We start from the raw sequence: 26,260 nt of genomic DNA, 5'->3' as shown, positions 1-26,260 counted from the left end.
GTTAGACTATTCAGGGAGAGAAGGTCTAAGAGGTAAAGATACAGGCTAGCCCTTAGTAGATGTTTGCCCCCCAACTCTTATCCTCTTCCCCCCAAAAAGATGTTTGACTTCATGTTTGTTGTCAATAGGGTCCCTAGCTTGGCAATTTAGTCTCTCTGAGAGTTCTCGGAAAAGAGGGGTCAATGTGGGCTGAGTGGTGGCCTTGGCACCCAGTGGCAGGAACATGAGCTGGGCAGTAAGTCCACGCCGATTCTAATCCAGCTCTGCTACTTAATTGCTATGTGATGCTTAACAAGTCAGGGTCATATAGCCTTTCTGATCCTCAGTTTCCTCATCTGCAAAAGTGAAACAACATACTGCCTTAATGAGGTTTCTTGAGAAGTCAACGAGATAATATAGGTGTGGAGCCTGGTAATTAGAGCCTATAAATTATATCTAATATTAAAGTGAGATGGTTAAGGATCCCTGACTTACTGAAGCCATTTCCGGTGCACGGTGATGGCAGAAGGTAGATTCTAGTGTGTTTGTCTGTGTGTGTGTGTGTGTGTGTGTGTGTGTGTGTGTCTGTGTGTGTGTGTGTGTGTGTGTGTGTGTGTGTGTGTGTATGGGTGTGGGGATGTAGGAAATAAAACTAAGATGAAAGAGACTTAGGCTGGGAGGAAAGAGGGGCCCGCAATGATGGAGAAGCTGGAGATGGGAGGGTGAGATGACTGATGGTGCACAGTCCAGGAGTGGAAAGGAGGACGGGGCTGATCGCGGTGGGTGTTTCAAGTGCAGACTCAGAAGCAGGACTTGGCAGTGTACTCAGGCTGTATAATAAAGAGGAAAGAATGTGTTTTGGGAGGAGGCTGATGTGAATTCTAATCCCAGTCCCTCAATCTACTGACTGTAACAAACATTACACATTCGTACTTTTTAGCTATCACATGACAAAAAAATCTAGAAAAGGAGCAATCAACGGTATATTGTCTAAACCTGTAGCACAATGTAAGCTGACTAGACTAGGGATTGTTTCTTAGCCCATTATTCACCTGCAGCAACTGTGTTTGCACATTATAAATGCATTGAATGGAAATGAATTGAGACCCTTCAATCCGATGTTTTCCAGGTAATACTTTCAGTAACTCAGGCAATGTTGGTGAAAATATAAATTATAAAACATGACTCAAATGTTTCTGTAAGTTATTGAGCTATGCAGTTTTTTGGTCTTCCTGGATTTCACCTTTCTCTACTCTATATCAAAGCAGCCAAGCCTGTGTTCACCCCTCCATGACAGAATGTGACTCTGCAGGGCTGACTTCTGCAGGTGCCACACCGCTTGTTTATGGCAGGCCACGTTCTGACTGGTTTCTGTATCTGCTCTGGCTGGTCAGTGCTTGTGCCTTGTTGGTTATTAAACGTTTTGGGCATTATCTTGTGGCTCCAGGAAATGAAGTCTAGCTGTACTCCAAGGAGGAAAGGAAAATGGAGCTGCCACCGTCACCATTTTTTAGAGAAGGAAGATGAGGTGCAAAGAGGTTTAATTACTTTCTTAGGGTCTTCTAGTCGATAAATTGTATATAGCCAGAATTTCTGGCTTTACAGGATTGTTGTGGTTTGGCAATGAGAAGCTGGGATTACAACACACATCGGCCTCCTCCAAAGTCACAGTCTTTCCTATTTATTATACGGTCTGAATACACTGCCAAGTCCTATTTTCCTTCCAGTTTTATTGAGAAATAATTGACATACATCACTGTATCAGTTTAAGATGTACAGCATGAAGCTTTGATTTACATAGTTTGTGAAATCATTACCACAACCAGTTTAGTTAACATTGAATTGTCCCATAGATGCAATAAAAAGAAAAAAAATTTCTCCTTGTGATGAGAACTCATAGGATCCACTTACTCTCTGAACAATTTCCCTATATATCACACAGCGATGTTAACTAGTCACCATGTTTTGCATCACATCCCTAGTGTTTACTTAACTTAAAACTAAAAGTCTGTGTCTTTTGACCACCTTCCTCCAAGGCCTGTTCTGGAGTCTTTACTTGAAACACCCGCCATGATCAGCCTGTGCTCCTTTCCATTCCTCCTGGACCACGCACCATCAGTCACCTCCTCCCTCTCCCACCTCCAGCTTCTCCAGCACTGTGGGCCCCTTTCTTCCCAGCCTAAGAACTTACCCAAGTCTCTTTCACCCTTATTTTCCTTACCCCCCTCCCAATCAGAATCTACTGCTGCCATCACCACACACCTGAAACTGCTTAAGTAAGTCACAGAGAAAGAATCTAAAGTCTTATTCGCTTGTGTCTAAATGCTGGAGCCTGATTTGGGAAGAAGGGAAAAAGGATTCAAATGTGGAAAAAGAATCCGCTGGCACCAAAAATGAATAAAGACAAATTTCTGAGACTAGAGAGCCCCATCCTGGGAGGCGATATGAGAAGAGCAGAGGGGTCTGGGGGTCTGGAAGCAGAGGACACCTTTGCCCTGCTTGCTGGACATGTAGCCTGCAAGGCAGCAAGACCCCAGGCAGAGAACAGCTACATGGTATCTCTTGGCAGTCACGTCCATCAGCAGTCTTACGGAGACTCCTATATCCCCAGTTTGATATAGACGTAGCAGATAAACTAGACTCAAAGAGTGGTGTGAACAGGGTAGTAAACATCCCTCAGACCTGGTGGATTGGTGATGGAGATTCAGACTTCCTTCTCGTGCCCACCACCCAAACACCTTGGCATTATGTAAGACTCTTGCACTGTGGCACAATTTTGTGTGGGAAGCAGCAGGAGGAACTGCAAGAAAGACTGAGGTTAAGTTTCCTATTAGCCCAGTATGAAGGCAACCTGAAGTAGGAATTAATGTGTTCTTAAAAATGAAGTGATATTTCTGGTGCACCTGAATGTATGGTCCATGCCTGTGAACATCTTTGTAAATTGTAGCCCAAGCTTTGTTTGCTTCATAATTAAATTTAGAACTTGTTTTTTTCCAAAAATAAATTTAGAGGAATACAAATAGGAGAGAATTTGGATCACTTTTTATAACAATAACCCTTACCTAATAATACATAACTTCTTTGTACGCCCAGCTACAGCGTAAGTACTAATAGAGGAAAGATGCTAGAATTAAAGGAGTGAAGTCCAGCAAATAAAGAAATTCTGAGGATCAGAGATTTGCCTCAAGTGGTATATTGGCCAGTGGGGAATGAACTTCTGACTTGTGGGACCTAGATCTTTCCTTTCTCCATTTGGCTCTTGTCATGCTGTCTTCTCCCCCACCCACAGCTTGTCCTATCCTGAATATGAAAGTAAAGTTGAAATGATTGTAATTTTGATTCTGTTACTGGTTATGTTTTATTTATGGTTCTAATTCAGAACATTATTCATTTTTCAAGGAACTCAGATTGTCTTTTGGAAATGTATATGCAAAAAACTTCAAGACTTGTGGAAACTCACTCTTGAACGTCCCTGGACATGATTCAGAGGCTGATTGAGGGAAGGGCTGAATTTCTCGCTTTAGAGGATTGTTGTGATTTGGCAATGAGAAGATGGGAAAATTGGCTTCGGGAAGAGGAAGGGTTTCACCTTTCTTTAGTGGAGGGAGTCGGTAAACGTATCCAATTTGTCTCCATTTGAAGGGAAAGTGTCCTTTACCTGGACCTCTTTCTTCTGAGTGCCTTGGTGGTGGGCCATGGCCCCAGCGATGGTGATCTTGGGAATATCGGCTATAGGGAGGTGGGTCACAGGGTCCACGGTCATGGAAATCATGGCCATGGGGATGGTGTCCATGTGGATGGTGTCCATGTGGACGGTGTCCATGGCGATGGTGTCCATGGGGACGGTGTCCATGGGGATGGTATCCATGGGGATGATGGTCATGAGGATGGTGTCCATGGGGATGGTGCTCACTGGAACTATGATTATGGGGGGGTGTATGGGTGCCATTGGTGCCAAAATGGGGAGGATGACATCTTGAAGGGGGCAACACTGGAGGAGCTCCTGATTGAAACTGTGGCCTGTCTGAGTGACTTTTGTCTTCTAGAGGAGGTGGGCATCCAAGTTGATGTGGCTTGTGAGGATGGTGGTAATCTCTGGGTCTCTTGGGCTTAAATGAAGGCTTGCCAGCATGCTCATGCCCACCAGAGTCGGGTAGATGGTCCAGATGGGCTTGTACAGCACTGATGTTTCTATGTTCCTGGTGAAGGACACAGAAAAGAGAACACCATCATAGAACACAAAAGGAGAAGTTAGATGTTTAACTTGATTTAGACTAACGGCCCTCATACTTTTAGATTCCACAAATCAACTGAAAAAGAAGAATACCAAAAGAGCATTCTCAAACTTTTATCTAGCCAAGTCTACATTTAAAATACAAACAAAACTATCACCTACCACCATCATTATTTCACAATAGGAATAATATTTTGATAACACAAGAATCAGAAAGATAATCTCAGGGTAAACGATGGTCCTTTAAATGAAAACATTATATCACGAAAAGCTTTTCTTACTATTTTCATTTTTCTCATTTCAACATAAAGTGGTGAAATTATGTTACACAAGAATAGTCATCAGTAAACCAATATTTGTAAAATTAGTGCCTTATAATTTAGATTCTCAACAGAGTTCTGAGGCTCCATAGTAAAGGATCTCTTATTCCTGAAGGACGAGCACCTCACCTCTTCACTCTCCTTGTTCAGGTTTTAATTTTTTGAAAAATCTATACAGCCATTTTCATGGTGACAAACCTGCTCCCTCCTATTTTGGGGTTTGGCACATGGATGTTTAGTTTATTTTCAGTTTTTTGTTTTTTTCTGACAAAAAGATACTGTGAAGAATATCTGTGTGTAGAACAAGGGTTTTTACACACACATATTCTTGTAAAATGCTGTTTTATGTCTTATTATATATACCTTTATATAATAAATTTAAGGCTAATTTAGTCCCCTTAGATTCTAGGCCTAAGACTAAAACTAGGAATTATAAAGTCTCAGCACTGGAGTCCTGACGATAAAGGCCATTTTCAAATTAATTAAAGGTTGATTAAATCGGTCAAGATTTTACTTTTCTGAGAAATCTTATCCCTTCCCAATTCTTGGGGAAAATTGCACACTTTTTGTGTCATATCAGCATTTGCACTACTTTTCCCAGGGAGTATTCTCTGTATTTCTCCCCACGCCCACCACATCTCATCTCTCTCATTTCTCCTTCTCTCTCTCTCTCTCTCTCTCTCTCTCTGTCTCTCTCTCTCTGTCTCTCTCGCTCTCTCTCTCTCTCTCTCTCTCTCTCTCTCTCTCTCTGCCTCTCTCTCTCTCTCTCTCACAGAGCAATAGAACAAAATATACTAGGTGTGTGAAAATATCACTTAATGTGGCCCTACTCATGACAAAACCTGCTTAGGAAACCCACCTTAAGGTTGAAGACTTCACAGTTTATGACAATATCTTTTGGACTTTCCATGTCAGAGGTTCCTACATCATAGGACAAATCTGCTCTGCAGAACCCAAGGACCTTTAAAGAAGAGGGAAACGTGTGTACGTGAGCAGGAGATTTGGGAAAAGTAGTTTTCAAAGGTTTTCTTTCCAATTTGCTGTGGTTCTCTTCCATGAACGGTCACCACCACTGGGCTTTCCCATGGGTGGTGGTGAGAAATAACATGTCATTGATGCCTTGACTTTAACCAACCCTTCAGCACTGAAGACCAGAGTTGCCTGTGCGTAGAGAGAATGAAGTGGGGTGCAGAAGAGGGATTTGTACAACTTTAACTTGTTCCTTGCAGGGAAGTATTGGAAAGGAAGGAACCAGTATAAAGTTTGCATGGACCCTGTAAAAGGGACTGTCTGCTGGCCCTACCCTAAGCACAGAGGTTTCAACTGGCTGGCACCACTGTGCCCCAGAGGTCCCTAAACCCAGCTGTGAAAGTTAGACTAGGACAAGAAAAAAACTCTTTTTTAGAAAAGACTGTTAAGCATTGAGTTACTGAGAACAGTTTTGGAGTCAGACAGGTCTACGTTAATCCTGGCTTCATCATTTACCGGTTTTGTGAGTTTAGGCAAGTTGCATAAAATTCCTGAAACTCAGTCTTTGTCTGTAAAATGGGTACAATACTATCTACCCATAAACCCGACAAGTCTTAATTAAATGAAATAATGATGTAAAACACTGAGCGCTGAACTCTTTTCCAGCCGCCATGTTTCTGCACTGGGTTTGCATTACTCACACCAAAATAATTAAGGGTTTGTGGGGATAGGAGTGAGGGAGGAAAGTGTCTTTTCTGGTGGCCACTAAGCAGGATTCTATAGCTACTTAGGTAGAAATGTTGAACAGCCAGAAAAGGAATTAGTGAATGCTACCTCTCTTCTGGGCCTAGAGAATGCGCTGTTAAACTCCAGAAAAATCCTGGACTTGAAATCAGAAGGCCACCATTAAAATCCTGTGTCCTCACACTTTCTAGCTAAGTGCCCTTAGGTAAGTGTCTAAATCTCTAGGCTCTTCTGTCGCAGGGAAATGGAGGCAGACACTTGTTTCTCCTCAGTGAGGTTGTCACAGGGCTCCAACAAGACAGTATATGTGGAGGTGTTTTGTAAACTCTAAGTTACCATACAAATACTGAGAAACATTAATAAGATCTTCTTGCAGGTACATAAGTATCAATTTATAAATGATTTGGAGAAAAATCCCACTGGGCTGAGCATAGAAATGGATTCTAAACTCAGCTTGGTTTGAACATTGCTAAATCTCACCTCGTATTTCGCAGACATCTAGTATACTCACATTAGTGTGTCTAGGAAATTGGTGGCTGGAGCAGTTCCTCACAGAGAAGTCCACATAGTAATTGGTTCTTTCCTCTCCTCTCTAGAACAAATTGGATCAAAGCAGTTTCAGGAACATTTAAAAAGGGGGGGGGCAGTAGATACCTACTATCCTAACATACAGTAAAGTACTATGAAGATTCAAAATCACCAATGTATGCCATTTTCTTACAGTCTCTGCCTTTTAAAATGTATTACATAAGTGATAAAGTGAATACTATTTCATTGAAAAGTTTCAAATAATACAAAAATAATCAAGCATAGTATGAAAACTCACCCTTTCTGTACCCTAGTCTCTCCTTCTCAGAGGTACCACTACCATCCATTTGATGGATTTTTCCTTCTCACCTTTTTCTAAATAGGCTGTGCATACACCTATATCTAATTAATATAAAGGGGCTCATAGTCTAAGTATTGTTCCGTTACCTGCTTTTTCTCCTAGCAATACAACGTGGAACTCCTTTCAATGCATATAGGTCCAAAACATGCTTTTTAGTAGTTGCATTGTATTCATTCTATTGCTTGCATGCACCATAATCTATCTAACTTTGTGTTTTCAAAATGCAGGACCACCTCAACTAGCGGCTCGACAAGACCACTCTGGGTGGAAGGCACTTGGGACGCTGAACTGGGAGGAACTAATTCCAGCCATACCACTGGGTGTGGTGAGGTACCGTGTTTCCCCGAAAATAAGACCTAGCCGGACAATCAGCTCTAGTGCATCTTTTGGAGCAAAAATTACTATAAGACCCAGTATTATGTTATGTTATGTTATGTAATGTTATGTTATGTTATGTTATGTTATGTTATGTTATGTTATGTTATGTTATGTTATGTTATGTTATGTTATGTAATGTTACGTTACCTTACCTTACATTACATTATATTATATTATATTACATTACATTACATTATATTGTATATTACCCGCGCTTATCTTATAGTAAAATAAGACCGGTAGTATATTAATTTTTGCTCCAAAAGACACATTAGAGCTGATTGTCCGCCTAGGTCATATTTTCAGGGAAACACCGGTAGTTTCTCTGACCCTCTGTTTTCCATCATAATACAAGGAGATTAGGACCACATGATTTTAATGACTCTACTATGCTCTTCTGTCTTTTCCTCTTTTTGTTTGGGTTTTTCCTCTTCTCTTAGATATTCACACTCTCTGAAACTCCAAAAAACGAAAATCTGCAGGAGAACAGTTCCGTGGTATCTACTGACTATTTGTTTAGGCTGCAACAGGGGCCTCAATTTAAGAAGCAGCTGGCGGAGGGAGGCCTGTGGAGAGTCAGTGCTGCTGAATTTTGCACCCGCCCGGTTAGAGCCTGGGCCCTCACACTGTAGCTGGGCGTTGATGGAGACTCACCACTCTTACAACTCTCTCCACCTGGTCCACTCTGAAAAAGGCAAAGTCATCATTCTTCCTTTTGTACTTCTCAAGGGCCTTGTCTGCCTGTTTTCTGTAGAGCTCAGTGTCCTCAAAGAAATCGAAGAGTACGGGGCTGTCTTTAGTGTTGGCCAGTGCAGAAGAGACTGGAGAGAAGATGGCAGTTCTGTGGTTACTGGGTTGCAAACAGCAATGTCAATACTGGGACTAAATACATGTAAGCACGGGGGCAAGAATAACAATAGCTTCCATTTTACAGATGGGCAAATTGAGGATTGAAGGGGCTAAGAAACGTGTTCCAGATCAAATCAGGCATTCAGCAGCAGAGCTATAAACTAAACTCAGATCCTTCTGAGGCTCAAGCCTCTGTTCTGACTGGATTCACGATGCTTCCCCATCATCCATAAAGTGTTACTATTTTAACGAACTCTTCCTGTCTCTGCCAAGGAGGGAGAGGCATCATCAACATGAAGTTTTGCCCAGAGAGCGGAGAAGATGCAGCTCAATCACTCTTTAAGGCAACCTCCTGAAGGAGATGCTTGGCTGTTGAATTCTTCTATATTGAATCATGTTGAGATTTGCTATTACTGAAGGAATTCTGTGATCATTCTTTTTGGAAAGTAAATAAAAAGCTCATGGACTTCAGAGTCAGTACTTGTGGGATAGGATCATGTCCCCTACATTTGGCTGTGATCCTAAGGCCACGTCGTTGATCCTCTTTGAAACTCAGTTATTATGTCTCTAAAACAGAAAGTACCATAACCTTTACTACATAGACTTGTTGTGAGATTAAATGATATAACATATGTATAACTGCTTTGTACTGTAGTGTTAATGTATAACTTTTAGATGTAGACGTCAATACTTACTGAGTGCTAAGTAGTTTGCAAGTGTACTACACAGACCATCTTATTTAATTCTAACAAAGACTGGAAGGGCTAATATTATTACTCTCCTCATCTGAGCATAGTTTGAGGCTGTCCTCAACTGAGGAAAGCTAAAAGAGGGTAAATAACTTGCGCTCAAGACCATTCAACTAGGAGTGATAAGGTTGGGATTCAAACTCAAGCAAATCTGACCCCAGAGCCCATGTTCTCTACAACTATACTACCACGCTATGCTACCTCACATAGATTTCTATTTTTGTGTATTGCATTTCTTTAAAGGAAAGTGCACCAATAACAGGGGGAAAACTTCTCCCTTGTCTTCTCAAGAGAGTGAGTATTAATCAAGTCTCTGAGGGCAGGGACCATTTCTGACATGTACATCGTAAGTTATTATGTTATGATTGAATTCTGTATTGATCGAGAATTAGTAGAATTCGACTAGAATAAGTAGCATTTTAACAGATTTCCATACCAGAACTTGTGGTGCAGTTGAAGTCATTCACTCTAAGATCCTGAGATTCATTCATACATGTTGTAGCTATTACCTTACATTGTCCAATCACCTGTAAGCAAAAGGAGTTTGTCATTGCATACTGCTTTCCTCAGGTGGAATTTGCAGAAAGAAAAAATGATGCAACATACTTCTACTATACATTTAAAATTTATTTATCATTTCTCTCAAAAAATCCTGTCCTAAAACCTATATTTTCTTAATCTGCTTCTCTGTGTTGGGTGCTATAGGCATCGAAAGCCCTCATGATAACCAGAGAGAAACTGTTTAAATGTATCATGGCCACATCCCAAACATTTTCAAGGGGAAAAATTGCTGAAACTTCTAGTTATGCAAATGGCTTATTTTCTGGAACTGAAATATTAGACCTCTGCTTGTTCATTTTTGTGTTCTCTCGTGGCAGACAACTTAGGATCTTAGTACCCATGTGCAATGTACAGAGCAAAACCGTCTTCCTCATGATAGTTGCAACTTACCCTTTTGGCTATTCCTGCGAATGGGACCAGTATTTATAGGACACAGTTACAAGTTCTGGTTTCCTAGACCCACAGACTGTCAGGTCCAGAAGTGACCTTAGAGTCCATCTATTCCAAACCCGTCATCTTATTTTACAGCTGGGGATATGAAGTCTAACGACCTTAGGTGATTTGCCCAAGGTCTCACAGCTGCTCATGCTATCCCATGGGTCCACAACCCACTGAGTCGTCTTGCACTGGGTTCCCAGATACGGCTCTCAGGAGAATATTACTCAAGGCCAACATAATCTTTATGAGTCAAAAGGTGGAAGTTGCTCTTACTCTTTTGCTGTGTTAGTGTTGGCACACAGCTGCCCTAAGTAAGCAGAGTAGACAGAAGTCAAGAATGATAAGAAGAGGAAGATGGTAGCATGATTACTTACTATATCAGATGGACGTCTAGAAAGAGCTGGCTCACAGTCATCCCAGTATTTCCTGGATTGGACTGGACAGTCAGATTCTTTCACATCTAAGGCTAAATAATAGACAGTTGCAGATTCCTGAGGAATTCCAAGAAAGCAACAGATAAGTAGTATACGAGAGCAACTAAATAAAAGCAATCTCTTTATTTCTCAAACATAATTCCTGCTCCTTTCCAAATGATTGTCAATTTCTACCTTTTTGTCATGTGATCTATTCATTTAAATAAATAGCTTCAAAGGATTACTTACAAATGTTCTTTTTAACTAGCTGTTATGTTGCTTCTGCCCATGAGCTTTAGAAAGCAATCACTAAATAGCATAGTTGGTTTGGGTGGAGGTGTTGAAGACAGAAGCCTAGAATTATAATGCTGACAGGCACATCATGAGCTCCAGTCTATATGTGGAGCTGTGTCTTCTCACCCAGCTCTATTTCTGAACTTGGATATCTTGCCATGATTTCAACTTGCCCAAAGCTAAAACCACTCTCTTTTCTTACAAACCAGCTCCCTTTCTCCACTTCCCTTGTCTTTTGTCAGTGGCACCATTAATTATTTATTGCCTTAGTCTTTGGCATAAAAAAAATGTGACATCAACTTTGATTTCTTCCTTTGCTGTTGCTATCGAGTCACCAGGCCTTGAATGGTCTTTCTCTTACACATTATCCAGTGCCCTAAACCCCACGGTCTGATCTGATCCTAATTTCCTCATTCCTGAACTCATAAAATGGTTTTCTAGTTCCTGTCCCTGTCACTTGCATCCATCTCCCCAGGTACATTCTGCCCCCTCCCCAAACACCCATCATTTATACCACCACTCAGAGGTAGCTCTGTGCCAACTCAGCCTGGGTCCTAAATGTGGCAAAGAGCCTGGAACTGGACTAATGGTCACTAAATTGCTGGCTGAATCCTAAATCCTGCACTCTTGTTCTCTGCAATCTACTGCCTCCATCTATAATGCTTTAACAAGTATAATTTCTCTGCTTGTCCTCTGTGGTGCTCCATGGTCTGGCCTCCCTCATTTTAGTGGTTTCATCAAAGGGTAGGTTATGTTAGGAGGCTGGAGAGGGAAGCCTCCCTCCGTAATCTCTACCGTAAGCCCTCAAACCCACTCCGAATAAGCATCTAATCTAAATGAAGACAGTAGGTTTGCTTTGCTTCAAGATAAGGCTACAATCTCCCTCCCAACCTGATGGCTACTCCAAAGCCCACATAGAACTTCTGGAACACCCCTACTTATGTTTCATTACTCCCTAACACCTACCTTCCTGATTCCCTAACCACACAGAGGTGGTATGCCTGGAATTCTCCTGGAATGCCATCTTCCTATTCAAATTCTGCTTATTCTTCAGGGCCCAAATGAAGGCTTCTCCCAGCCAGTCTTAACAGATCTCCTTTCATTAGTTTGCCTATGTGCATGTGAGCTGGTTATTACTTCCTTGAGGGCAAGGCCCACAGTTTATTCTAATTTTTCTCTTATAGTTCTTAGCATTTGATTGGGCTCAGCATCAAAGCTTATTAAGTACGTACAGACTGATTCATAGTTAAGGATATACTAATAACAAACATTAGTTTCAAAGAAGAAAAAAAGCAGTCTAGAGCAGCAGCAGAAACTAAACAGAAAACTCTGACTAAAGGGTTGTGCGAAGCAGCAGTTGGGGGTGACAGTCACATTGCCTTGGTGCATGGTCTCCCACCTCATCTCTGCCATTGGCAATTCCTCACCACTTCATCCAAGTGGGCATCCGCGACCCGCAGCAACTGGAAAAGGTAGCCATTCCGACGTCCTTTATTGATCAGATCTAGAGCTTTCCCAGCCAGGGGCCCAGTAGCATTGCAATCTGTGGGACTCAAAGCGCAGGAATACTGCAGCGTGATCAAGAGGGACAAAAGCAGAGCTGCAGCGAATGCCTTCATTGTGTTAAAATGTGAAAACCACCCCTCACTGTGGTGTACCACAGCAGAGAATTAGATACAGACTTTCTAAAACACATACACACACAGCACATGCCATTGATTAAACAAAGTTTTTATACGTTTTTGTTGTATAACTGGGGATGTTCACCTTGACCCCTGGTTAAAATGTCTGTCAACATGCTGTAAATGATTAATGGGTTCTGGGGACAGGAAGTTGAGACATGCCACTAGTGAGTGGGGGAAACTGTGATCTGCACAAATCTGGATATTTCTAGTAGGCAGCAGATCCAAAGTGTGTTTTTTACCACAAGCATTGGTGAGGGGGATGGAAATAAAGTGATTTTCCTCCGTCTGTAGCCTGTCTCAGCCAGAAAGTTCCACCATCAGTTCCCTCCTTGGATTATGGCACAAGAAGCCCTCAGTAAAGCGCAGCTGCATTAAGGGAGGTAACGTGTTAAACGTTTACGCCGTACAAGGAACTGAGCTCAGGTAGAAGAGAATGATTAAGAGTCTGTGGCTTTGGAGTCAGATCTGAATTTCAACTCTGTTACTCTTTTATGAGTTACTCTTTTATGCTGGGTAAGCTATGAAACTTCTCCGATTCTTAGTTTCCTCATTTATAAAATGGGGATTAACACCTCTTGGCAGGATTGTGCGATACTTAAATAAGAAAACATATAAAATAACCACTATAATTCTTGGCACAAATCCAGGTGCTGAATAACATGATGCTATTGATTGTTATTATTATTATGATGCCTCGGAAGAACTTGAAGTCGCCCCCATATTATTCCAATTCTCCGTGGCCCTCAAGCATGCCAAAGAGAGTTGGTTCATGTGGAAGAGAACCATGGTGAGGGTAGAAGTCAAGCCATTTGATTCCATCTAAGAGAAGGTGTTAGAGGGTATATACTATTGTGGGAGGGGCTCAGCACTTGGGGACAGAGCTGGGATTACGCTGATCCCACAGTCCTACCCCTCCAAAGAAACCAATATACATACTGTATGGACCTTTCATACCAGCAGCGCCCAGCAGCATCAGAAAGGACTAGCGGGAATCAGCCCAGGTCCTCTCCCCACTACCATTCACCTAAACAGCATCCCCCTCCCGGCTCTCTTCTCTGTGGTGAGTGTCTGCAAGCATGGCCAGTAATTGTTCTCAGCCTTGACTTCATAACAGAATCACCTGAGGGGCTCTGAAAAATCCTTATACCCAGGCCTTCCCTCCAGAGCAATGAAACCAGGCTCTCTGGGGGTGGACCCAGGTACCGGTAGTTTTAAAACTCCCAGATGATTCCAATGTGCAGTCAAGGCTGAGAACTACTGGGGTTCTAGACAGAAGCTGAAGGGAGGGAAAGAGTTAGAAGAGACGGGATGGAGAGGGTACACGTCAGGCAGGGTGTCAGGCGGGGTCTCTGCTCCCGCTCTCCTCATAAGAATGCAGGATGTGACTAGGCCAAGAAGAACACCCACGGAGTCATACGTAGGGAAATCATACCACTATAGTCTCACTGGAGGCTGGGTTCATACGATGTGTGACCTGTTGTCCGCTTTGCTGCCAACAGACCGACTCTCCGGACTCCAGTCCCTGACGCAGCTGCGGCAGTTATATTAGTGGCCAATGGCTCAAGGGTTACAGCTGACGGCCAACTAGCCACAGCTGATGGCCATCTACTACCCCAACCAGCACCTTTCCACGTGAGGCTGAGAGCCTGGGAACTGCTCTCTGGGGCTCTGTCCCCACAGTACATGAAAAGCAGAACGCACTTCCCAGAATTACAGACTGGTTTAGTGAGCGCAAAAAATGGAAGAAACACATTTTGAATTACGTCTAGATTTGAACTTTTAACATTAACAACACTAGCTTTTAAACACCCAAATAGGACCACTTCAGTGTAACTTAGAATGACAGAAGTAGTATGGAATCTGGCCATGGTATTACTAAGGGGCTCTAACGCAGGTGGGCAGGGGAAAAGCTATGGATTAAAACAAAACCTGTTTTAATTTCCATGAGTTGAGCTCCTTAATTAAGTCTTTCTATTATCGCTATATTGGCCATATCCAATATGGAGGGCCCTGGACAAGCGAAATGGGTGTGGAGGGAAAGGGATGGGAATGGGAAAAGACTCCGAGGATGAAAATAAGCTTCTCTGATAGTACTGTAGATTTTAGTGTATGTGCTGCCTAAGCGAGCACTATAGTACTGTAGATTTAGTAGCTGAGATTTAGGGGTAATCACGAGAGCCATGCCTTCCCTTTCCTTTGCTTTGTTGAATCTTAAATATAGACACAATGCTAGTGATGCCATTCCAACACTATGGGAATTTCAGATAAGACATCTCAGGGAGGAGACTGAAGTTGCTAGGATGGCCACAGTCAGTAATAATGGTGAGTAGGAGAGACAGTCTGTCCTGGGGAGCTGTCTGATGATCTAGGAAGTGACATTCAGCTTTGGTGACTCCTCTTACTGGCTTTGGGAATGCTTCCTGCCGGTCCTGAGCCAGAGAGTGGCCTCAGATGTGCAACGGAGCGGGGAGTGGTGACTTCTCACAAGATGGTTATTGCAGCAATCAGGGTAGATCCACGTACTCATTCCGGCATTTTGGTTCTTTCTGGGTGGCCTGGCCATAGTATCAGAGAAAGTCAGTTAAGAGAATTTTTATTCTTTAAAGCTTTTTTTCTCCCTCCAAATAAAATATATGCTTTTTGCAAAAAAGTGGAAATACAAACGGTAAAGGAAAACTCACCTCTAATTCCACTACCTGAGAAAAATCATTAACTACTATATATTTCTTCATGGACTTTTTTCCACTTGGATATCTATAATATATGTGTTTTTACATTATTGGGATTATTCTGCTGTGCATACAGATATTTTTTCCGTCCACTATGTTTGAGTACTTACTTACAACCTCTATTTTTGGGGAGTATTAGTAGAAGCCATATAGGCTTTACAAACGTTGTTTTTGTTTTTTATAATGGAATTTTATTTTTTTATTTGAGATCTTTTATACATTTTTATCATAAACATAATTCCTGCACAAAGTAAAAAAAAAAAGAATATTATAAAACATTTAAAATAAAAATTAAATATCTCTCTCTCCCTTATCCCTCATCTTCCAAACCCTTTCCCAAGGGAAGGAATTTTAACAAATTCTTGTTACATAGATTAAATATTGTATTTTCCCTATAATAACTTCCCCAAATCATTAAATATTCTACAGAAAGATTATTTTCAAAGATCTCATGATATTGTGTATTACATATGTTTATAATATATCAATATTCCCCTAATTTTCAGAGACACATGTTGTTTCCAATTATTTGTTCTTACAAATAATGCTACAATGAACATCCTTGTAAATTTCTAATTTGTTTTGTGGGGGGAGGATGACTGGATCAGTTCACAGAATTTTATGACATTCAGTTTTTTGTAATTGAAGGAACTTTTTAATTTTAAAAAATTTTTACTGGGGAATAATGGGGAACAGTGTGTTTTTCCAGGATCCATCAGCTCCAAGTCAAGCTGTTGTTGTTTTTCAATCTAGTTGTGGAGGGCGCAGCTCAACTCCAAGTCAGGACATTGTTTTCAATCTAGTTGTGGAGGGCGCAGCTCACTGGCCCATGTGGGAATCAAACCAGTGACATTGGTGTTATGAGCACTGTGCTCTAACCAATTGAGCCAACCGGCTGCCCTGAATTTTTAAATAAAGAAGATTCCCATATAGTTCCTGCTCACTTTCCCCACACTTACAGCCTCCTCCGCTATCAATATTCGCAGCAGAGTGGTACCCTTGTTATAATCGATGAATCTACATTGACACATCATTATCACCAAAAGACCATGTTCATATTGGGGTTTACTCTTGGTGTCATGTATGCTGTGGATTTGGACAAATGTATAATGACCTGTACCCTCCATTAGGGTACCATACAGCGTAGTTTCACTGCCCTAAAACACTGTGCTCTGCCTATTCATCACTCGCCTCAATCCTTGGCACCCACTGAATCTTTTTATTCTTTCTACAGTTTTGCCTTTTCTAGAATGTCATAGAATTGGAATCATAGATATGTAGCCTTTTCAGATTGGTTTCTTTCACTTAGTGGTATCCATCTAAGGTTCCTTCATGTCTTTTCATGGCTTGATAACTCATTTCCTTTTAGCAATAAATAGTATTCTATTGTATGTACCACAGTTCATCCACTCAACTACTGAAAGACATCTTGGTCGCTTCCAAGTTTGGGCAACTATAAGCAGAGCTGCTATAACCATCCATGTGCAGATTTTTATGTGGGGATAAGTTTTCAGCTCATTTGGGCAAATACCAAGGAACACAATTGCTGGATATTAGGGTAAGTGTATGTTATTTTTGTAAGAAACTGCCAAACTCTCTTCCAAAGTATCTGTATCATTTTGCATTTCCAATAGCAATGAATAAGAGTTTTTGTTCCTCCACAGTCTTGCAGAATTTTGTGTTGATGGTATTCTGGATTTTGGCCATTCTGATAGGTGTGTAGTGGTATCTCAATATTGTTTTAATTTTCAATTGCCTAATAACATATAGTGTGGATTATCTTTTGATATGCTTATTTTCCATTTTATTTATTTTGTTGTGAGGTGCCTTTTCAAATATTTTGCCCATTTTTTAATAGGGTTGTTCATTTTCTTATTGTTGGAGAAGCTACTTTTAAAGATTCATCAAAGAGAACTCTTAATACCATGTAACTTGAAATGCCCGACTCTTGAAATTCAGCATAGAAGATTAATGTTAGCAATTTGCAAGGCATTGATTATTGAATACAAGGGCATCAAATGATTAATGATTGCAGCATTTTGAGACTATTGGCAAGACTATTGGATTAGCTTGATTACGTGGAAGTTGCAGAATAAAAAAAGAAGATCAAGAATCAGAAACTAGAGAAACAGCATCTAAGCGATGAGTCAATGAGGAACCCGAATGCCTTAGGAGAAATCATTAGAAGGGTAGGAGAAGAACTTGGAGGATATGGGACAATGTCTACTTGAGAAAGTTTGAAGAAAGAGTGAGTCAGCACTGACAGATGTTGAAAAAGAATAGGTGAGAATGACAATGCTTCCTTTGAATTTAATGAAATCAACTCAGTAACTGCTCAAAACTTCTTTTCCTCCTACATGCTCTATCTCTGTTGATGGTTACCTTGTCTATCCAACAAGAAACACAACAAGAAGGACCCACAGTCTAGGTCCCTTCCACATGCTTTACTCAGTATGGGAGGGTGTTATGAAACACCTTTAGGAAATACCCTACCTAGGGCTAGCAGTGATTTTCCTCTGTTTGCTCCAGGTCCATTCTTTGCCTTTCTCTGCCTGGCTTTGCCTCAGAAGGCTGACTCCTGTGGATTGAGTAATCCAGGCTCCCCTGCTAGCTAGCTTACTATTGGGTTCAAAGAGCCAATGGGAGGAGGAGACTGGAAGGACTGAGGGAGGGAGGGAAGGAGGGAGAGAGAGGTCAGGGGGTTCATTCCCTGCCCCTTTCTGCTTCAGCACTAGGTTCTGGCAGTGGCTGCATCCCTCCACCAGGGCAGCTCCTGCCAGGTGGCCCCTCCACCAGCAGCTTCAGCTCCCCCTGGATTTGGGTAAGGCTCCTCCTCCTGCAGTCTCCTCAGGTCCAGAGTGGCAAAGGCTTCTTGCTGTTCTCCAGGTGCTTCAGCCTCCATTGTTCCCTTAAGTTGGCCCACAAGTCTTCATTTCTTTCACTAAAGTCTTTTCAGTTGAACTATCTGAAACAGTGTTGGTCAGATATTGCCTGCACAGCCTTCAACCTGAAGGTGGATTTTTTTTCTTACCTATCTGAATATTCTCCAAGTCCAGAACTTGATAAATTCACTTGATAAATTTGATACATGTACTTAGCAATGGAGGTAGATGGAAGAGATCATTGCCTATGGCCTGTGTCTCTTGCCAGACACTAATTGAAACAGAGTTTAAGACTCTACATGACACCGCACTTAATTATTTTTCTTTCTTACAGGAAGCAGATAAGAGTAATATAGGGTGAATATTGTCTACTACTTTTAAATAAATTATGCTAAGACCTCTGTGCCTCTTTTCAGAAACAGCTGCCAGAACGCAGGACAAGAGTTATATTTGCAAATTCCCTGTTTTGTTCATTTGCTAGGGCTGCCATAACAAAGTATCATGAACTGGGTCACTTAAACAACAGAAATTAATTTTCTCACAATGCTGGAGGACACAAGTTTGAAATCAAGGTGTTGCCGGGTTAGTTTCTTCCGAGGGCTCTCTCCTTGGCTTGTACAAGGCCACCATTTCTCTGCGTTCTCGTATGATCTTCCCTCTGTGCTTATCTGTGTCCTAATCATCTCTTCTTATAAGGACACTAGTCACGTCCGATAAGGGCCCACCCTAATGACTTCATTTTACTTACTCACCTCTTTAAATATCCCATCCAAACAGAGTCACCTTCTGAGGTCCTGGGGGTTAAGACTTCAGTATATGAATTTTGGGGGTCATTATTCAGCCCATAACACCTGTCATATATATACACATACACACACATATATATATATAAAACAAATAGTTGTGTGTGTATATGTATGTCCATAATATACATATCACCTATATATTACATATATGTTATATACATGTATATTTGTTTTTGAAGTGAAAAATTGAGAATGAATGTCACCTGGGCTCTTCATTTGTTCTCTGAGCAAAACTATTAAAGAAACCAGAAGGCTCCCCAACTTGGAACAATGGCTGATTCTTCCCAGGATCAAACATAGTCCACAGGCAATGGTCTCTTCCATCTACCACCATTGCTAAGTAAATTTGTCAAATTTGTCACGTGAATTTATCAAGTTCTGGGCCCAGAGACTATTCAGACAGGTAAGAAAAAAATCCACCTTCGGTTCAAGGCTGTGCAGACAACATCTGACCAATACTTGGTGCTGAAATAATTATGGAATAAAGGGAGAGTGAAACTCTGTGATGAATCCCTGTCTCGTGGTATCCTTCAATTTTCATCTCCTTTTGATCAAAAGAATCACAATGTACTCTTGCCCAGAAAGAGGAGGTCATGCCTAAAGATGGCAGGCCCTACATCAGAGATGCTTAGCTCAAAGTCAGTAACCGTTACAAAGGAGAGTTGGAAGACATCAGAGGCATCTAGACATGAATGAGACCTTGGATAACTTAGGAAGCATGCAACCCAGTGTACAAGTGGAGGGTTTGGTCCCATTTCCACTCCCAGACAATATGATGAGACCAACAAGAGTCAAAAAGACACACTTTATTAGCCACTCTCTACATTCAAACTCTCTGTCTGTCTCCCACCCCCACCACTTCTTCAGGGCACCATATCCCCATGGAATACTCTATGTGGTTCTCATGGTGGGAGAACAAGAGGGTCGGCCATCTTGGCTGGTCCGGGGTACTCGGCAGAGCGTTGTTCTTCCTTGGGGAAATGCAAGACAACCAGCGTCTCCTTCATAGGCCCCAGGACGAGAAAGGAGACATCCAGGGTTTCTCCCTAGGTATTTGTGGTTAGATCAGCTGCACAGGGAAGGCCTCAACAGGGTCTTTTCCCTTGGAATCTTCGAGCTGCTCATCCTCCAAGTCAGGGAGGTGTTCGACAGATTTTTTTGGTGCAACTTCGGAAGGTGAGTGAGCGAAGGCTGTGTTTTTCTGCTGTGGGCAGAAAAGTGTCTCGTGCATTACACCTCATATGTAGTTTGTCCTCAACAATACATATAGATGATTTGGAAACACAAATCTTAAATTATGAAGACATTCAGGGATGCTCACGGGCGAGTCAGGGAGCTGAAGTATGCAAACAGTCTCTGGGGATTTGGTACATGGTAACTCTCTGATTAGATATTCCACAAAATAAGAAGGGCCAAACACCCACTGGTATGAGACAAGAGTTCAGAAACAAAAATCAGACTTCTCCATGTGGAGAAATGACTGGGGTTTGGCAGCATTATATTTACAGGAACCATCCATACCCAGAGAGAGTGTTAATACAGGTTTCCTACTGTCCCTTCCTGTAAGTCCCGCCATGATCAAACCATGTATTATGATTTTGCTATTTAGAAAACACAATCAGCATACCTTTTTCCCTTAACAATTTGAATGGGCTCTAAAAATTTCCTTTGCGTGAGCTTATTTTTCCTCCTGTAGATTTGTTTTTAGATTAGTTTTTCTTTATATGACGGATATCAACATAATTTAAATACAAATGAGCCTCCATTTCCTCTAACCCATAAAGCGCAACATCCACTCCAGGCCTTAACATGGAGCAGAAATCGACTTGCTAAGTGGTCCATGGTCAATCAGATATGAGAAAGTAGCAGTAAATAGTGAACCTCGGTAGAATAACCCAAGGAGACTATGAGTCCATTTCTATTATTACCTTAAGGGCAATGAGGTAAAAATAAATGCCACACGTCTTGTGGAAATCTCATAGAACCACTCAGAAATCGAAACGTAATTGAATATGCATCCGTCTACTGAAGTAGGGGGTGAAGAAAGTCTCTTGGGTTCTAATCAAAAGAAGTGCCTTAATACTCTCCTCTCAGTTTAGGAATCGAGAGCAAGTCCTCAGACACACTGTGGGTGGAAGTGGGCATTTCAGCCTTACCTGGCTAGAAGCCTTGGTGACTTTGACGAGAGAATACAGCTTCAAGGGGCTCTCCTTGTTGTATTTTGCAAGAGACTCAGTGGCAGCTTCCAGAACACTTGGATCTGACAAGTCAATGGGGCTGGGCTGGGGCAGTCGGGGCACATTCTGTGAATCTTTCTTCGAGAAACTGTTGGTGTCAAAGAGAGCAGTTTCAAATAAAACTTCCCAATTATTTTGAATCCTATAAATCATATGACCACAACAGAAGCAGAGACTGAAAAAGAAGATAATAGTCTGCAAGGATGGAGTGGAAAAGGCATTACAGGAACGAAACTTAGCTGTCAGCAGTGAGTTTTCTTCAATAAACATATATTACTTTCATAATTTATGAAAAATCAAAGCAAGATGTTTTTCATCTGACCCAAATTTATTTACCCTAGGAATTTTCTTGAAAAACACATAACATGTATTGACATAAAAACGTTTTTCCCAATTAGTAGATCAATATCTTCCATCATCAATGCCTCTGTAAAGCAGCTGAATGTCTTGAAAGGTTGGGATTTTATTATTGTCATGTCTTACCTTTTATTTCCCAACACCTGAGATAATGTGTAATACACGGTGAGTGTTTAGTAAATGATGGTTTAATGAATGAATGGGTGAATGACATATGGGAGGTGGAAACACAGTCTCTCTGGTAAGACAGGTGAGCCAGAAGACAAACATTGGTTAAATCACTGTGTAACTGGATAGAATAATCACTCTAAAGGTACAGCCAGAATTTCGGACTGGGAGTCACAAAACTACTGTGAAATTCAGGCTAGAGGACTTGTCAGCAAGTTGTTGTTGCAGAGCAAACACGTTGTTTTGATCAGTCGTGTGTTTATTCGGGTGTTTTGGAATGTATTATGGTGGAGTTACATCCACAGCTTGTCACTCCGGGCTCCATCCCCAGGTACCGCTTCCTGACCTCCCAAAACTCCAATACCTATGGCTTTCATTTGAGTCCTGACTTGTTTTATTAGTTGTTGTTCTCTAATTTATTTAAATAACTTTTAAAACCAGGACGCTCAAACCGTATCTAATAAAATATTTGCTCTGCTGTCATGTCCCTCAAAGAAACCAGCAGTATTGTTATGACCTGGAGCTAGTTATAAATGCAGACTCACAGGCCCTGTCCCAGACCTATGGAAGCAGAATCTGCACTTGAACAAGACCCACCAGGGGAGTCACATGCACATAGTGGTTTGGCAAGTAGCCTTGGATGCTTGCTTTCCAAAGAACCCACAATGAATGCACGTGCATTCATTTGAATTGTCACTAGTTTCAGCCTCATTTTTAGTCCATTTACTGAATCTCGTCAACAGTATTACGGACTCCTTACACTTGATAGGAACCGGGGGAGGGTTGTAGAAGGAAGGAAGAAGGGATGAAATATTCTATATGAAATAAGATACAAGACTTCACATCAAGACCGTGCATGGTCTGGGCTGCATGAGTGGTTAGATCACGGTTCTATAGGAATAAAAACCGGACCACTTGTTCCTTTCCTGAATAGAAAACATTGAGGGAGAAGCAGCATTGGTGGTGATCCTTAAAGAATGGATATATGAGTTCTAAGGGCAGAGGGTGTCAGGGGAGGCCATCCTCAGGGGAGAGAAAGGCACAAGGAAGATGCAGAGATTGGAAAGTGCAATGTGTGTTCAGAAAATAGTGAGTCATCCAGTTAAACGAAGTGCAGAATTGGTGTAGTCAGGGAGGTAATGGCAGAGACAGTTAGAAAGGGAGCCTGGGGACCAGTAGAGAGATGATACCATTTATGTCAGACTGAAAATTTAGGATTTAATGCAGTACTCAATAATACAGTATTACAGGTGATTTAGGAAGATTAATTGTGGGCTGAAGAACAGTGCAAGTTGAATTTCACAGGGCAGGAAAGTATTGGATATATTAAGAACCTGTTCTTGGTATGAATCGGAAGTAAGGATGGGAGAACTCTATACACTCTGGGCATCACCCTGATTAATGCTCTTTTCCATCTTTTAGTCAAACGAACAAAATCAGAGTCCTCTCTTACCTGGACGAAGAGTACAATTATACGCAGGTGAATAGAGAATTCTCCTTGGCCTATTAACGTAAATTATTGCTTTGCATTGACCATAAACCTGAAACCAACAAACACATTTTATTACATGGTGGAACAACCTCTGACTTTTTAAAATACCTCCAAATTAAACTAGGACATTTATTTTTAAATAATGAAAAAATTTAAGGACAATTTCAGTGGCTTTCAGTGTGAGAAACTGCCAGCAGGTCATCAAAGAGTTCAACCTTCTCCTGGAACACAGGTAGACTCCATTTCCCAGCCTCCTTCCCAATCAGGTGCGACTGTGTGTAACTGCGCTCTAACCACATGAAGGTGAGCAGAAGTGATTGTAAGCACTTTCAGTTCTGGCTCATGAAGATCTCCCATGTACAATCTATCCTCCACATTCTGTCTTTCTATAGCTTGATGCAGATGGGGATGGCAATCATAGAAGCCACGAGTTGACGGTGGCAGAGTATAGAGGCACGTTGTGGAAGGAACCGGGTCTCCAAGTCGCTTCTGGAGGAAACCCCCTCTTGATCAGTAATTTCCATTTTGAACTTTACATGGGTGAGAAATAAACTTCCATCATGTTGGAACCAGTATACACTTATTAGGGTATGTGTTATAGCAGCTAGTGTCACTTCAACAACTATAATTCACAACAGGGTAAACAGACTATCTGTTCTTTAAAACCAAATAGGAACAGTTGGACAAATTTGGTTAAATGATTAGGAAAGATAGCTCGATAAAAGAGTTTACTTCTTAACACAATCCTGTACTCATAAAGTTTCACAAGAATTAATAGAAATCACAAGATAGTTGAGAATCCAATGAAAACTGACTATATTATTTTCAAGTCTCTTCAAAGATCATCTTTAAAAGGATCAATACTGAGGCCCTTCGTGTTCTATGATTCCAGGAAACCCTTCCAGGGCACCTCTGAGAGTTCCCATACTGTAAGCCTTACTCTCCCCAGCCTCAAACTTCATGTTGATGTTCATTAAAACAAAGTAAAGCAAAATAAAAAAGCTCTCCCTTTATTGCTTCTATAATCTTCATTAAATACTCATTCAGAGGGCTACACCTCCGCTCGTTTCCTCACAATTTAAATACAGACTGGGAACCTGCAGGAAGGTCTTGGAAGTAGGAAATAGGAAACAATTTGGCAGCAACATTTCAATTCTGGAGTCATAACTCCAATGGGTCTCTCAGAAACTTCTCTGATTAAACTCTGTTTTGTCTAATAGAATTGGAATACCCACCATGGGCACCATGCCCAAGAGATTATAAAGAAGGACATTTAAAAGGTTGAACAAGCTTCACCCTGTAGACAGAGGAGACCTCGTTTCTCCCTAGAGTTCCTGGACACAAGCACTTACCGATTCGTGAAGTGTCCTCTCCCCACAGTCCCTCCACGCCCTCTTGCTGAGCACATGGCAGTCAGTCTCTAACACGTCTAGTGTGAGATGGCACACAGATCTGATTGCTTCCTTGGGAAGGGGTAGAGAAAGCGGTACTAGGAGTAGCGCCAGTCACTGAGGTATTTAATAAGGGTTTCTGCATTGTGAGAATGATCGTATCAGAATCGGAAATTATATTGATGTTTTTTCTTTTTTTTGTATTGACTACGTTGATAACGCCTCATGAGAACATGGTACAACGGAGGTTGAAAAGTCTTGAGTTTGAATGCCCGCTCTGTCGTGTATTAATTGTGTGACCCTGGGCGAGACACTGTGAGCTGCAGTTTCCTCATTGTAAAAGAAATGGGATCATGGGGACCTCAGAGTGAGGATTCAATCATACACCAAAAGGAAATTATCTAGCACAGTAAATGGTTTTCACAGACATGCCATAAATGTGTTTTATTACAGCAAAATATAAATCTCTATCACTTTTTTTTGGCAAAAAAAAATTATTTTCCTTTGAAATAAAATGTACAGCCAAAAGAGCTCAGGGCTGGGACCGTAGGGAGGTCAGGGGGGACACCAGTTTTGGAGTAGGAATCTGTGCTTCTGACTCCCCCACCACACACTTTGGCAGAAGAGGAAGAGTCTATAAGCCAGAGATTTCAGAAGGGAAGGGAAATGCATGCTGTGCCCGTGCTGGAGCAGCTCATCCTTGGGTGCAGACCACCACCTCCACAAGGGGATGTCAGAAGCACAGACTGGCAGGGCCCTTGGAAATCCTACAGCCTGCCCATCCCCATCATCCATGGGACACACCAAAACAGAGCAAAATCTCTATCCCAGTTTATTCTACAGGTTTTCTAGTTCCTCCTTTACCCGGATCAGAAAGATCATTTTAAATTTTCTTTAAATGTTTTTGAGGTTAGATATTTTCTGATAAGAAGAAGCCTGTAAACATCATTTTAACAAAGAAGTTTCTTTTTTCTTTTTTGGTACTTCTCTGAATCATAAAAAACAATAATAAAACAACAAAAATGACTCTTAGCTTTGGGCTGGAAATCAGGAGGAGGTAGAAGGGAAGGAAGAGAGATGGAGTCCTTAGACCGCTGGTGGAAACACGGCACCCTGAACCTTAGATTTAGCGCCGGTGATGGGGTCCTGGTGGCAGGGAAGGCCCGCCCATGGGATTCCTGCCCTGGTTAGCAAGAGTGCTCCAGAGTTGGGCTATGAGCATCCCTGGCACAGTGTACTCTTTGATCGATTGGACTTTGCCGCAGGAAGCGTGTGGCTGAAAGCAGACTCGTGTGAATTAACCAAGTGTGAGAATGTCAAGATCAAACTTTATTTCACCCAGCAGCAGTGATAAAATGGCATTCTTCTCTATTGACAGTCTATCCCATCCTCTTGTCCTTCCACGCAGGGCTGCTGACAGAGGTTGTTGGGGTTATTGTACCAGGCGTGGAGATACTGCCCTCTGGTTAGGAGACTCATTCTCAGGTGCTGGCTCTGCCCCTGCCTCCCGACGTCGACCCTTGTACTCGCAGGAATTTAGGTGCTTCTGTAACTATAGTAAAACTCCGTTAATCTGAAGTTATCATTCCATAAGACAAAAGTGAAACAACCAGTTGATAAATTGAGACCTTTTCCTGACATTATTGGTTCTTTATTTAAAAGTAACAATAATATTTGAATTGAAATAAAAACTCAG

The 26,260-nt window shown here is 41.6% G+C and overlaps 1 protein-coding gene and 1 pseudogene across 2 annotated transcripts; both read right to left on the bottom strand.

Annotated features, from left to right (window-relative positions):
- Window positions 1-1,689: 1,689 nt before the first annotated feature.
- On the bottom strand, window positions 1,690-12,534 carry LOC141570774 (histidine-rich glycoprotein). The gene is made up of 7 exons (XM_074329194.2): window positions 12,245-12,534; window positions 10,485-10,601; window positions 9,548-9,638; window positions 8,168-8,334; window positions 6,758-6,838; window positions 5,393-5,494; window positions 1,690-4,178 (listed from the first exon to the last, which is right to left on the bottom strand). The coding sequence occupies exons 1-7, from the start codon at window positions 12,434-12,436 to the stop codon at window positions 3,363-3,365; spliced, it is 1,566 nt and encodes a 521-aa protein (XP_074185295.2). The 5' UTR covers window positions 12,437-12,534; the 3' UTR covers window positions 1,690-3,362.
- Window positions 12,535-19,705: 7,171 nt separating this feature from the next.
- Window positions 19,706-24,984, bottom strand: LOC148754784 (fetuin-B-like; annotated as a pseudogene). The gene is made up of 4 exons (XR_016019578.1): window positions 24,526-24,984; window positions 23,135-23,222; window positions 21,076-21,244; window positions 19,706-20,342 (listed from the first exon to the last, which is right to left on the bottom strand). The product of XR_016019578.1 is annotated as a fetuin-B-like (transcript).
- Between the last annotated feature and the right edge of the window lie 1,276 nt (window positions 24,985-26,260).

Source organism: Rhinolophus sinicus, chromosome 17 (genome assembly GCF_057876585.1).
Source record: "Rhinolophus sinicus isolate RSI-liver-muscle chromosome 17, RSI-T2T, whole genome shotgun sequence".
Classification (NCBI taxonomy): Eukaryota; Metazoa; Chordata; class Mammalia; order Chiroptera; family Rhinolophidae; genus Rhinolophus; species Rhinolophus sinicus.
The sequence above is the reverse complement of the archived record's forward strand: the minus strand, read 5'-3'. Positions and strand labels throughout refer to the sequence as shown.

What these genes read in the sequence shown, in the direction of transcription:
- LOC141570774 (XM_074329194.2), bottom strand. Translation starts at nt 12,436, where the DNA reads ATGAAGGCATTCGCTGCAGCTCTGCTTTTGTCCCTCTTGATCACGCTG. An exon ending in CTAGACGTCCATCTGATATA is followed by an intron (nt 9,639 to 10,484) that starts GTAAGTAATCAT and finishes TTTTGCTTACAG; the next exon opens with GTGATTGGACAATGTAAGGT. An exon ending in AATTTCCTAGACACACTAAT is followed by an intron (nt 5,495 to 6,757) that starts GTGAGTATACTA and finishes TCTTCTTTAAAG; the next exon opens with GTCCTTGGGTTCTGCAGAGC.